Source organism: Scylla paramamosain, chromosome 4 (assembly GCF_035594125.1).
Source record: "Scylla paramamosain isolate STU-SP2022 chromosome 4, ASM3559412v1, whole genome shotgun sequence".
In the NCBI taxonomy this organism is placed as follows: domain Eukaryota; kingdom Metazoa; phylum Arthropoda; class Malacostraca; order Decapoda; family Portunidae; genus Scylla; species Scylla paramamosain.
The window spans coordinates 5,143,743-5,156,553 of NC_087154.1; the positions used below are offsets into that span (position 1 = coordinate 5,143,743).

Below are 12,811 nucleotides of genomic sequence, written 5' to 3' on the forward strand. Positions count from 1 at the left end.
AAGAGTATATATTTGAATGTACTTGAGAGAAGCAGGAATAAATTCAAGGGAAACTGCGTAGTACGTTGAAAATTGTATTGCATATGCTCATAATGGAATTTCTTTCTATAATTTACTTTTTGGGAACGGTGAGTTAAGCAGGTCTTTTTTTTTTTTTTTTAATTTCTTCCTGCCTTTGACCGGACAGACATTACGCACACTGAAAGTCGAGAACACCGACTTGAATGTATTACAAGAGAGAAAATAAACAAACTGATACGTATTACAAGAAAATTCGTGAAAAAATAAAATAAATAAAACAGCTAGATTACAAAAGGTCTGTATCTTATCGTAAGCACTGGCATAAAAAAAATATACAATAAATTATGACGGACAAATGTGCAAAAAGAAAGCCGCAACGTATTGAAAGTTCTATTAATGTAATGGGGCTTCTATTACATTCAAACACGTATCACGGGTGACGGGCGACGAGGCACAGAACGAAGCCGTGTCAGGATCACTTAGAAATTTGAAACATTTATTAATGGACAACAAAGTGTACTTCCACCAGTTTTATCTCTGTAATAAGCCCAGCCCTTCTACAAGCAAAAACATCTGAGGCAAAAGTAAGTACTAGGGAATAAGAAAATTGTTGTATGCGATCTTAAGACAGTATCAATGAAGTAATAGATACAGAAGTTACAGAACACTAAATAGGCAATATAACAAGTAATATATAGAACAAATAAAGTCGTTAAATAATAATAAAGAAAAAAATAAGGAAATAATGCAGAAAAATGAAATCAGATACAAAAGTAAAAAAAATCTACAGAAGTATAGAAAAAACAAAACAAAAAACGGGATATTCAGTAAGGAAGTAAGATGATGTTAGGTGAGACTGAAGGAAGATAAAAATTACATAAGATAACATTAAATAAGAATCCGAGAGATGACGTGTAAGCTTATTTTTAAATATACTGAGAGAGAAAGAAAAAAAAAAAACATTACTGAAAGAACATGAAGTCACTATTCAAGAGGCTGCAGAACAAAAATAGATGGTCAGAGCGCAAGTAATCACGAAGTAATCGTCACTCAGTGGAAAGATTAACACCAAAGTTACAATAGACACACTTAAGGGAAGCACACGTCATCCCATTTACCATTACCACTCACGCACGTCACGGGTGTTGACACGTATGGATGGCCGGCGCGGATGACAGGCGTGGATGACAAAGTATATGGGCGCCCGTCCTGAGCCACGCCCGGAGCCAGGCAGGTGGGGCGGTGGGTGACGAATGGCAGCGTGGTGAGTGGCGGGCACCGAGGCTCCTTCATACACCATTTACTATGAGCTATATCTCCCTTTTAATGGACGGGTAATGGAAGGCTGAACGTGCATTGATCTGCTGTACTAGGGGAGAGATGAAAACGTTAACTCCTGCTCAAGTTAGTCGCCAATTCTCTAGTTTATTGAGGTTATGGTTTCGCGTCTGGTTCGGTTAAATCAGTTTCAGATAAGTTAGGTTGCTAGATGAGGTTGCTCTCTATTATACTAAAGGAGATATACAACAGCAGCACCTTCAATAGTCAGTCATTGATTCCCTAGTTTATTGGTGCTTTGTATCTGGTTACGCTGTGGTAGGTTCAAATACGTTAGGTTACTTGGTAAGGTTGCATTGAGCTGCTAAATTAACGAAGAGGTGAAATTGCTGCTCTTTTAACAGGTAGTCATAAATTTTCTTGTTTATTGGGGTTATGATCAGGTACTTATACGATTTGGATCCGATTACGTAATGTTAAGTCAAATTAAGTTAGATAAGACAGGGTTAGGTAAGGTTAGGTTGGGCAGCTCCACCAGTCAGTCAGTCAGGCACCAACCAATATGCTTGTTTATTAAAGTTAAGGCGTCAAATCTGATTAGGGTCTTCCCGGGGCCATCCCTCACTCAGCCGTCGCTCGCCTGTTTTCTCGAGTGGCAAAAATCGTCGAACCATAATGAGGAATGTGACAGCTGCGCCAAGATCCGTAGCCAGGAGACCCCCTCTGCTTGTGGGTGTTTGGCTGTCACTCCGGAGACCGTCGGCAGGTGCAAAAACAACAAATGCTCGGATTCTGCTGCTGGAGAACTTTTCGCCTTTTTGGAGTAAACAGGTGAAGGGAACAGCAACCCAAGCGTGCCAAGAGCGAGGGTGGCGGAGCTGGGATTGCACTGGCGGGGAAGTGGCGCGCATTGTTCGTGGGATCTTGATTGTGGCGTGCAGTATAAGCCGGTCTTTGTTCGTGTAACTTGTTTTTGCGCGTTTACCAAAGATGTGCTTGAATTGGCTATGTTACTGCTACCAGTTCTACGTACTATTACTACTTCTGCTGCTGCTGCTACTATTTTTTTGGTGTTTTTGTTCGTGTTGTTCTTGAATTGGTCCTTCTTGTTCTTGCTCTTGTTCTTATTGTTGTTCTTCTGTTACTTTTACTTAATCCCTACTACTACTCCTACTACTACTACTACTACTGCTATTACTACTACTGCTACTACTACTACTACTACTACTACTACTACTACTACTACTACTACTACTACTACTACTACTACTACTACCACTATTACTGCCGCTGCTGCTGTCAGACTTCAAGACAGGAGGAGATAATGCACTGACGCTCTGTTGCTCTAACAAGGAACTGTCATAACCTTAATTAAGTCAAGGAAATATTATTATTATTATTATTATCATTATTATTATTATTATTACTATTATGGTTGTTGTTGTTGTTGTTGTTATTACTACTACTACTACTACTACTACTACTACTACTACTACTACTACTACTACTACTACTACTACTAATACTACTACTACTACTTACCATTACTGAAAGACCAAAGAGCATCCCACTGTAAGGAATTCCAACCAAAATTCAAGAAAGCTAAAAGAATTAGAGACGTGTTGCCTTTACGTCCAAGAGTCTGAACACAATGGTATACTTGTACTTACTCCTTCAGCAGGGCGGGTGTTGCTCAGAGATGCGATTGGTGATATGAGGCACATCCACTGAAAAGGAGAGGAAGGAGAATTACATTACAAAATATTTATCTAGTATTAGTTGATTGATTGACTGACTGACGGACTGACTGACTGAATGACTATGAGCGAGTGATTGAGTGAATGACTTAATGGGTGATTCACTGACAGATAGATAGATAGATAATTGCTATACCACTTGACTGTGATTAGCTGAATGACTGAGACTAATGGACAACAACTACCTGACTGATTGATAAACTAGCGATTAACTGACTGAATGAGTGATTAACAGGCAACATGTTTTATTTACTCATTTATTACTTTCTCTACATGTAAAGGGGACCTACCACGGCTGTAAAAACTTAGATGAAATAAAAGACCCCCCGTCAACTACCGCTCCTCAGAAGAAAGTTAAATGGAAACACAACTTGACTGACAATTGTAATAACGTTTCAAGCCTTGGAATAAAGTGGGAGGAGCAGAAGTCGATCCTGCAGAGAGCGTCGTTCATAAATGTCACTACCTTCATTACTTAAGCACCAAAACTAATGACACTCCACACTGAAGCAGACGTCACTTTTGTAAATCCACAGACCTGGTGCAATAAAAAAAAAAAACACACACACAAAAAAAAAAAACAATACGTGATTCATGGGGGACTTACATACGTATATCAGATGAGGGATCAAGATAAACACTGCAATCTTTCTCATTCAAGAGGTTAGGTTAGGTTTAAAACTCTTTACGTTCCAGTTTTGAACATAATTTCGATCTATCTGAGGGATTAGCTTTTCTAGTCGATTCTTCTTTTTCTCCAGTTTTGTTACTCTTGGTCAGAAATCCTTTTCCATAAACAAGTGTTATTAGAAGGATGTAGGTGAAATAATGTGAAGGAAGCAAAAGATTAAAACTTGCCATCAGCAGCGCTATCTATATGAATAACCTATATGAATGACAGTGATATTATTGTATTGGCGGAATCACTGATAAGATACAAGGTAGTAAGTATGTCACTGCGAAAGCGATAAGAAAGTACAGACTGATACGGTTAAAAATACTACATTCCATTTAACACAACTTGCTTATCTGTCTTTCCTTATCTTGCAGGGGTTTCGGGAAGCAAGGTTACCAGTGCCAGAGTAAGTATGCTGCATTCTTTCTCTCTCTCTCTCTCTCTCTCTCTCTCTCTCTCTCTCTCTCTCTCTCTCTCTCTCTCTCTCTCTCTCTCTCTCTCTCTCTCTCTCTCTCTCTCTCTCTCTCTCTCTCTCTCTCTCTCTCTCTCTCTCTCTCTCTCTCTCTCTCTCTCTCTCTCTCTCTCTCTCTCTCTCTCTCCTAGCATGATTTCTTCTTCTTTTTAATTGTCAATAACTGCAAAATATAATTGTGTGTGTGTGTGTGTGTGTGTGTGTGTGTGTGAGAGAGAGAGAGAGAGAGAGAGAGAGAGAGAGAGAGAGAGAGAGAGAGAGAGAGAGAGAGAGAGAGAGAGAGAGAGAGAGAGAGAGAGAGAGAGAGAGAGAGAGAGAGAGAGAGAGAGAGAGAGAGAGAGAGAGAGAGAGAGAGAGAGAGAGAGCGTTACCTAACTCACCTCCCACCATTACAGTGTGCCAGTGTGCCGTCCACAAGAAGTGCCATGACAAGATTCTCGGAAACTGCCCAGGATCCGGCAAGGAGTCGCAGCAGACCATAGTGAGTGCACGGGGAGGAGGAGGAGGAGGAGGAGGAGAGTAAGAAAGAGAAGGAGAGGAGGTGTCATTGGCCTGGGAATGACTAGAGGAGGAAGAGGTAGAGAAGGAGGAAGAGGAAATGTCAGTAACCTTTGTGGAGGAGGAAGATAAAAAAAAGTGCATAACCTTGACAGTAATATAATGGGTAGGTCCTTAGAATCAGTTATGTTATGGGGACGGCAAGGCGAGGGGCAGGAAAGCCAGAAACAATACTCAATACCATTCATATCACTGAAATCATCTTCCGCCAATGTCCGATCCTTTATGTTAGTGAAACATGGGGTGCTTCAACCGCAGACTTTATGGGGACATGAGCGTGAAACGAGTCTGCTGATGTGACAGTGCGATGGTGCCCTCAGGTGACGTAAGATTAGTGTCAATGTACAACTGCAATCCGTATTATTCAATTGCGCATCCCGTTAAGAATTTTGTCCTGCAGAAAAGTATATAACTTATTCAGTATCTCGTATGAATTATTACTCTTTCATAATGTCTTAATCGCTACCCAGTGAAAAGTAACCTTATCTTTTTTTCCTTTCTATTGCTATTTTAGCTTCTAGCTGTTTTCCTGAAGGCAACATTGTATGAAAAAACAAGGGAAGGCTACATATAAAAGAATAATAACTATACACACACAACATTGATTTCTAGACTAGGAGCTCCGTAACCCACAAACCTTCCCTTTCTTTCCGGCGGCGCTGAACGGGAGAGGCAAAAGAAGAAAGAATAAAACTCGCGGATCCAAAGCGCTCCGGAAATTAGGGAAGAGAAGTGTGGTGATGTGTGGGCTGGATGGGGGAAGGGCCTGGAAGGATACGGGTAGAGGGGAAGACGTGTGTCTGTGGAAAGGGAGAGCGGAAAGATGTGGTGGAGAGGAAGAGGGAGAGGCATGGCGGTAGGAAGAGGGAGTGGAGGTGCTGAAGAGGTGCTGGTAGAGGGAAAGAGGGAAAATGTGGAATTGGAAGGAAGGAGTAAAGGGATTAGAGCGATGTGAGTTGATGAAGGGAGAGGTGCTGGGAATGTGATGATGGAGTAAAAGAGCAAGTGAAGGTAGATTAGTAGGCACTCGAAGCTGGAGAGATGGAGCAAGGTAACATGTACAACAAATGAATATATATATATATATATTTTTTGGCAACTGAAGTAACAATAGTATTTTTCATCTATAGCATAATGCAAGGTAGTTTGATTAATTTCCTTTATTTCTTTACATTCCGGTTTTCATGTTTTCCTCTCCGTTCACTTACAAATAGATAAATACCTAGAGAAATCAAGAGAAATCAATGCAAAAGGCTTATTTATTCAGTCATTCACACGCTCAATGCCCAAACGCTACTTTGCAATCCAGTAACAGTTACAGCGTCATGGACTGCAAATTTATCCCTTTCACTTGCACCTGGAGAGATAGAGGAAATTAAGACAAGAACTCGCTCACCAGTTTTTTCTCAATTTCTTGACTCTTCTATCGGTTCTTGCCCCCAAAGCAAATACCATAACGTCCTTTTTTTTCACTCGTTTAAAAGTTCTTCTCTCCAACTTAACACACTGGTGCCTCTTCTCGACCCGTTCACTTGTTCGTCTGTCCCCAATTAACATACTAGCATCCATTCTTGATACTTTCACTGGTTTTACTGTTTTAAATTAGCATCCTAACATCCTTTTTTCGATCCTTTCACTGGTTCTGTTTCAAATTAACATATTAACATCCTTTCTTGACCCTTTCCCTGATTTTATTCGCTCTTGCAATACACTGACGTCCTTTCTCGGTCCTTTCACTGGTTCTACTCGCTACTTTAAAACATTGAAGACCTTTTTCATTCTTTCACTGGTTCTTCTCGCTATTTTTAAAACAGTTACATCCTCTTTCGATCCTTTCACTGATACTGCTTGCTAACCTGACGCGCTAACACATTTCATTCTCTCTCTCTCTTTCCTTCTCCTACAGTACCTGCGACAGCGCTTCAAGATCAACGTTCCGCATCGGTTCCACGTCAACACCTACATGTCCCCGACCTTCTGCGACCACTGCGGCTCCCTGCTGTGGGGCGTCATCAAACAGGGACTCAAGTGTGAAGGTCAGTGGCCGTGACAACATTACCTCCAGTTTACACGCACTAATCTTCTCTCATTCGTTCCCTCCCATCCCTTCCTCGTTTTCGTCGTTTTCTTTTTCCTTTTGTTAGTTTTGCTTATACTTATCCTTTTTTCTTTCTTTTGCATAATCTTTTACGGTCTATTTTACTTTTATATTTTCTTCTTTCTTTCTCTTCTTTCCCTTCTTCATTTTCGTTCTTTTTCTTTTCTTGTGGTAGTTTTACCTTATCCTTTCTCTTTCTCTTTCGTTTACATTGTATTTCTTGTTTCAGTGTTTTAGTTTCTACTTTACTATTTACTATTTCATTCCTTTTCTTTCTCTTGTATTGTTTTCTTTTTTTTACGCCTTTTTTTTCTTCTTATGTTAGTTATTTTCTTTTTTTCTTCCGTTTATATAATATTTTTTTTTATTCTTTTACTCTCGACCTTACTGTCACTATTTTTCAGGTTTTTCCTCCTTCTGATTTTCCTTCGTTTTCGTTCCCTTCCTATATTTTCAGTTAGTTTTACTTATCCTTTCCTTTTATTTTATTTGCAACATATTTCTTTAAATCTTTTCGCTCTCAATTTTGCTTATATATTTCTCACCGTCATTTGGAAGCTTCTTGGTCTTCGCCCTCGTTTTCTTTAGTTAATTTTGTTTACTGTTCTCCTTTCTCTCGTCTGCATCATATCTTTTATTCTTCTTGTCTTTTTTTATCTTTTTCTTTCTTCGTCTAAATCTTTATTACAGCCTTCCTCACTTTTTTCATATTAGTCTGCTTTCCTTCCTTCGTTTCTTCCTCTTCCTCTTTGCTTTTTCTCATTATTTTATTATCGTCTCTCTTACAATATTTTTCTCGACTTCCTTCGTTTTCTCCTTCGCTCTCTTCTTTCTTCTCCTTCCTTCTCTTTTATTACAACTCTTCTTTTTGTTCCCCTTCTTCATTCCTTTATCAATATCTCCTTCGCTTTTCTTTTCTATTTGCCTTCCTTCATATCTTTCTTAATTTTAATTTCCTTCATTCTCTTTGTTGCTTCATCTTACTATATTTTGTTCCTTAATTTTTCTTCTTCTTCTCCTTCTTCTTCTTATTTTTTCTCTCTCTTTGCGTTCCTTTGTATCTTTCTCTCCTTGCTGCTTCTCCTTCACCTTCATTTCTCTATTATTAACTCCAAGATTTCCTTTCTTTTTTCTTTCGTTTTACATTATTTTTGTCTCTCCTTCCTTTCTTTTCTTTCATCTACATCACATCTATTTGTCCCAAATTTCTTCCTTTTTTATCTTTCTCTTCTTTTCATTCTTTAGTTTGTTTCCTAATTGATTTAGCTCTTTACTTATTCTTAATTCGTAGTTTTTTTAAAATTATCTTTTCCTTTCTTTCCTTTCGTTCGTCCCAGTTACATTTACTCGGGATTAATTTTCTGTCTCTAAATTCTTCTTCCTTACTTTATTCCTTTTTATGCTATTCTATTTCCTTAATCTTTAGGTTCTCTGTTTTCTCCTTCTTTATTTTCTTTCTTTCAAGCACCTTTGCTCGGCGCTAATTTAAATTTCTCTTATCTTCTCTCTTCTTCATTGCTTTCAATTCTACTCTATGTTCTCCTTTAATCTTTAGCTTTTTTTTCCTTCCTTTCCTTTATATATAACTCCTCTGCTCAAGTTTTCATAGTCCTCTCTTATTTATCTTCTTCCTTCTTCATTCCTTTGCTTTTTTTAATAAATTTTCTTTCTCGATATATACTTTTTTTTGTTTCTCTTCCTTTCTTTCGCTCACACAAATTAACTCAGCATTATTTTTCTTTTTCTTCTTATTCTTTAACCTTCGATCACTCATCTGCTTTTTAGTCCTCTTGGCCTCTCCCTCTCTACATTTACTGCCTTCCTCATGTTACGGGGACAGTAATCCTCCTCCCCTCTTATCCTCTTCCTTTCTGGTCTTCCTCGTGTCCTTTCCCCTCCAGCTGCCAATGTCATCTTTCTGCCTCACTCTGCTTTCCTCCCTCAGTCTTTCTCTTTATTTTCTTAGTGTGTTCGTTTTTCTGATGCTTTATTTCTCTGTTCTGTATCAGTTTGAGGTCTCTCTCTCTCTCTCTCTCTCTCTCTCTCTCTCTCTCTCTCTCTCTCTCTCTCTCTCTCTCTCTCTCTCTCTGAACGGGTGAGAGCAGCCATTTCTTCTTCCTTTTTCCTTTCATTGCTGTTCGTTCCCTTCATAATTATTTCCCTCGCTTCCTTCTTCCCCTCGGAGTTACCTAACTGTTCTAGCTCACTAAGCCTGTTACGACCCTGTTACGACTTCCTGCCTCCTGCGTCACGACCATTACCAGGTTGTGACGGAGAGCAGCCTCGTTTCCTCTCCCTGTGGGGGCGAGGAGTTTCCGCTAGAGGTAAGTTTGCATTATTTTTCCGTGTTGCATTCTTTAGTATTTTGAAACGGTTTGAGCTCTCGTAATTATTTTCAAAAGTCATGGAGATTATCATTTGGGTTCTCCTTGTCTTTTTTTTTTTTTTTTTTTTTGGATGATGCAGAATACATGTATCTTCGTCTTGGAAATCCCGATACCTTCATAAGGACTATTTTCAAGGGCCATACATGCGATTATTCGGGTTTTCATGAGTGTTTTGTCTATTGGTGATGCATAATAAGTATTCAGCTACCACTAGGACCTTGAAAACGCCCTCAGAAACGTCGACTATTTCCACAAGAGCTCGTTGAATATAGTAAGGACAAAACACTGGAACTTTCTAGTCCTTTATTTGATGCTTCCTCATTTTTCTTTAGTCGGCGGTGAAGGAATGAACCAAAGGAATATCTTATACTGTAGTGTGTTGAGTATGCAGAAAGAAGGCGAAGTTAATAATTGATGCAAAATATATACCATCTGAGCAGAGACAAAATAGGAAGTGTACTATCTAGCGTTCAACCCAATATCTCTAGAAGTTATTGAAACCTGAAAATAAGGGAGGGAAGGGGTGAGAGAAAACTATGACCGTGATAACCATATGAGGAAGAACACGATATAATAGGCAGATAAATATGAAATAAAAAAACAAACAAACAAAGGAACGTCTGAAGTTAGGAGAGCCAAAATGCGAGGTTTTAAAAAGGGTTACAGCTCCTTTGCTAGTGATCATTTTTCTTATGAGGTTACAAAGAAGGGGGAAAATCGTGTGCTAGTGACAATCCTCTTTTTGTGAGCTTTAAAAGGATTACATTTCGTGTTCTAATGATCATCTTTCTCACGGGGCTCTAAAGAAGAGGGAAAATAATGTGCTAGTGATCTTCGTCATTAAATCCTACCCCGAACTTCTTAGACCACAAAAGTCTTGCAATATTCACTAACAGTTCACACCAACAATTCATCTCTCGAACGTAAGTATTTACAAGGCACTTCTCTTTAATAACATTACGGAAATATAACTAACTAAATCTTCCATAGTTCGAGAGAGAGAGAGAGAGAGAGAGAGAGAGAGAGAGAGAGAGAGAGAGAGAGAGAGAGAGAGAGAGAGAGAGAGAGAGAGAGAGAGAGAGAGAGAGAGAGAGAGAGAGAGAAATCTATATATTTTACATTAGTTTAAGCTTCAGGAAAGGCAGCAACTAAAGAAAACGGCAATACTGAAGCACAAACTACTCTATATTTGTACATCATCTCAAACGCATACCAACACACAATAACGTACGTATGACAACGCTGAGGATGATATTTAAGAATTTAGTGAATTTGATAGCACATTTATACACCAAGGCACACACATGCAAGTCACTGGGAAATACAAATAAAAAAAAAACAAAAACAAAAAACAAAGAAAACAGGACTGTGGAATGTTTTAGGAAAGAGAGAAAGAGAGCAGCACGACGAGAGAGAGAGAGAGAGAGAGAGAGAGAGAGAGAGAGAGAGAGAGAGAGAGAGAGAGAGAGAGAGAGAGAGAGAGAGAGAGCCGGTCCTCGCACGTATCTGGATAATATCATAATAATTTGCAGCAGTGCCATTAATTCCCTTCGTAAATGAGGCCTCCACGTGGAGCTGGGCATAATGCAGCAATATTCATAATCTACACGGATTATCACAGCCGATTATTGCAACTATAATTAGCCCATTCACAATTTTGCTTCTATTACTGCAGCTGTTTTTCACGTCATATTTACAACGAGGCTTGGGAGGAGAGTGATGGGGGAGGGGGCGAGGGGGAGTGGGAGAAGGGTGAGAGAAAGGGAGGAAAGGAGGGAGGGAGATACAGGATGTGGGGATGCTTCTGTTATTGGAGAAATGGTAACAGTGCTAAAGGCTGTGACTACTACTGCTGCTACTACTATTGCTACTGGTGCTGCTGCTGCTACTACTGCTAAAGACACGACTGCGCTTTACCTTAATAAATGGATGGAAAAGGACTTGGAGTAGGAAATGATTGTTGGGTGTTAGTTTGACTGTTACTACTACTACTACTACTGCTACTACTACTACTACTACTACTACTACTACTACTACTACACGATATTACTATCATATAACGTTATTAGTCAAGCATGAACATTTAGACGTGCTGTTATTACGTAAAAAGAACCAAGAAAATCATTGTTACACCCTTTTCACAATCTATTTCTATCCTATATATTTCTATTCTATATATTTCTATTCATCTTACACATATTTCACTCCACTGATCATCCAGCTCCTTGCAGAACAATTTCAGACACTATTAAGCATACACGTCAACTTGGGAACAAAAATTTGCCTCCGTTTTAGAAATCCTTCTTTTTTACTTGCCACTGGAGGAAAAATCTTAGAGGACTATTTTGATTTTTGTGTCCTTTTATTCGATTTTCCTCACAAAAGTAGAAAGAGAAAAATTTTGTCATTGAGGAGAAAAGAAGAAATTAACAAATAGATAGTAAGATAAACCTAGAGAGAGAGAGAGAGAGAGAGAGAGAGAGAGAGAGAGAGAGAGAGAGAGAGAGAGAGAGAGAGAGAGAGAGAGAGAGAGAGAGAAGAAAAAAACATTTTGACAGTCTCAAACGTTCATCTCTCTCTCTCTCTCTCTCTCTCTCTCTCTCTCTCTCTCTCTCTCTCTCTCTCTGTTCTGATTGGATGTGACTTGGGCAGCTCTATTTCTCAGAGCCAATCGTACCCCCGGTCATTTGTGCTCCTCATCTCATCCTAATCCAATTCCAGTGAGGAGAGGTACAGGTAGGCAGCCAGCGTGCCAGCCTCACCTTTCCCAGACCCTACCTACTTCTCCCACTGGCCAACTTTTTTCTGTCGCTAAGTATGTTTTTTTTCTCTCTCTCCGTAAATGTTGGACCACTTTTGTTTCTGTTTCTGTGTTTCTGTGTCTCTGTGTGTCTGTTTTTCTGTCTCTCTCTCTCTCTCTCTCTCTCTCTCTGTCTCTTAGTGGTTTCCTGCCCTAAAATCTTCTCCTATTTTCGTATATCTGTGTCTGTGTGTCTATCTGTCTATCTGTGAATCCGTGTACCTCTTTCTATTATCATCACTGTATTTTCTTATATCTTTCTTTCTTTCGTTTCTTCTTCCGTTTTCCTTCCCCCCCCCCCCCTCTCTCTCTCTCTCTCTCTCTCTCTCTCTCTCTCTCTCTCTCTCTCTCTCTCTCTCTCTCTCTCTCTCTCTCTCTCTCTCTCTCAGTGCACAAATATGCAGTCGTTTTAATGCATCTCGGTAATAAATCTTGAAGAAATCCATTCATTGTAAAGGGAAGGAAGAGCGAGAGAGGGCAGGAGCACCAGAGACAGGAAACGGAAGGAAAACAAGAAAACGAGAGAGAGAGAGAGAGAGAGAGAGAGAGAGAGAGAGAGAGAGAGAGAGAGAGAGAGAGAGAGAGAGAGAGAGAGAGAGAGAGAGAGAGAGAGAGAGAGATAGAATGTTTGGGTATTTTTCTTTTTCATTTCTCTAAATACACGTTACACACACACTCTCTCTCTCTCTCTCTCTCTCTCTCTCTCTCTCTCTCTCTCTCTCTCTCTCTCTCTCTCTCTCTCTCTCACGCACATTTTCACAAAG

At 39.5% G+C, this 12,811-nt stretch overlaps 1 protein-coding gene and 1 long non-coding RNA gene across 9 annotated transcripts in view; one reads left to right on the forward strand and one right to left on the reverse strand.

The window, feature by feature from the left end:
- LOC135099250 (putative protein kinase C delta type homolog) overlaps positions 1–12,811 on the forward strand; it is a 186,350-nt gene that overhangs the window by 78,768 nt on the left and 94,771 nt on the right. For all 8 annotated transcript variants that reach the window (XM_064001667.1, XM_064001672.1, XM_064001679.1 and 5 more), the window contains 3 exons: positions 4,107–4,138; positions 4,600–4,685; positions 6,669–6,798. In XM_064001667.1, the coding sequence (XP_063857737.1) occupies positions 4,107–4,138; positions 4,600–4,685; positions 6,669–6,798 (248 nt within the window). The remainder of the gene's footprint in view (positions 1–4,106; positions 4,139–4,599; positions 4,686–6,668; positions 6,799–12,811) is intronic.
- The window catches only part of LOC135099320 (uncharacterized), a 95,205-nt gene that overhangs the window by 17,132 nt on the left and 65,262 nt on the right, over positions 1–12,811 (reverse strand). Inside the window, exon 3 of the long non-coding RNA XR_010267841.1 lies at positions 2,970–3,026. This is a non-coding gene — a long non-coding RNA (uncharacterized LOC135099320). The remainder of the gene's footprint in view (positions 1–2,969; positions 3,027–12,811) is intronic.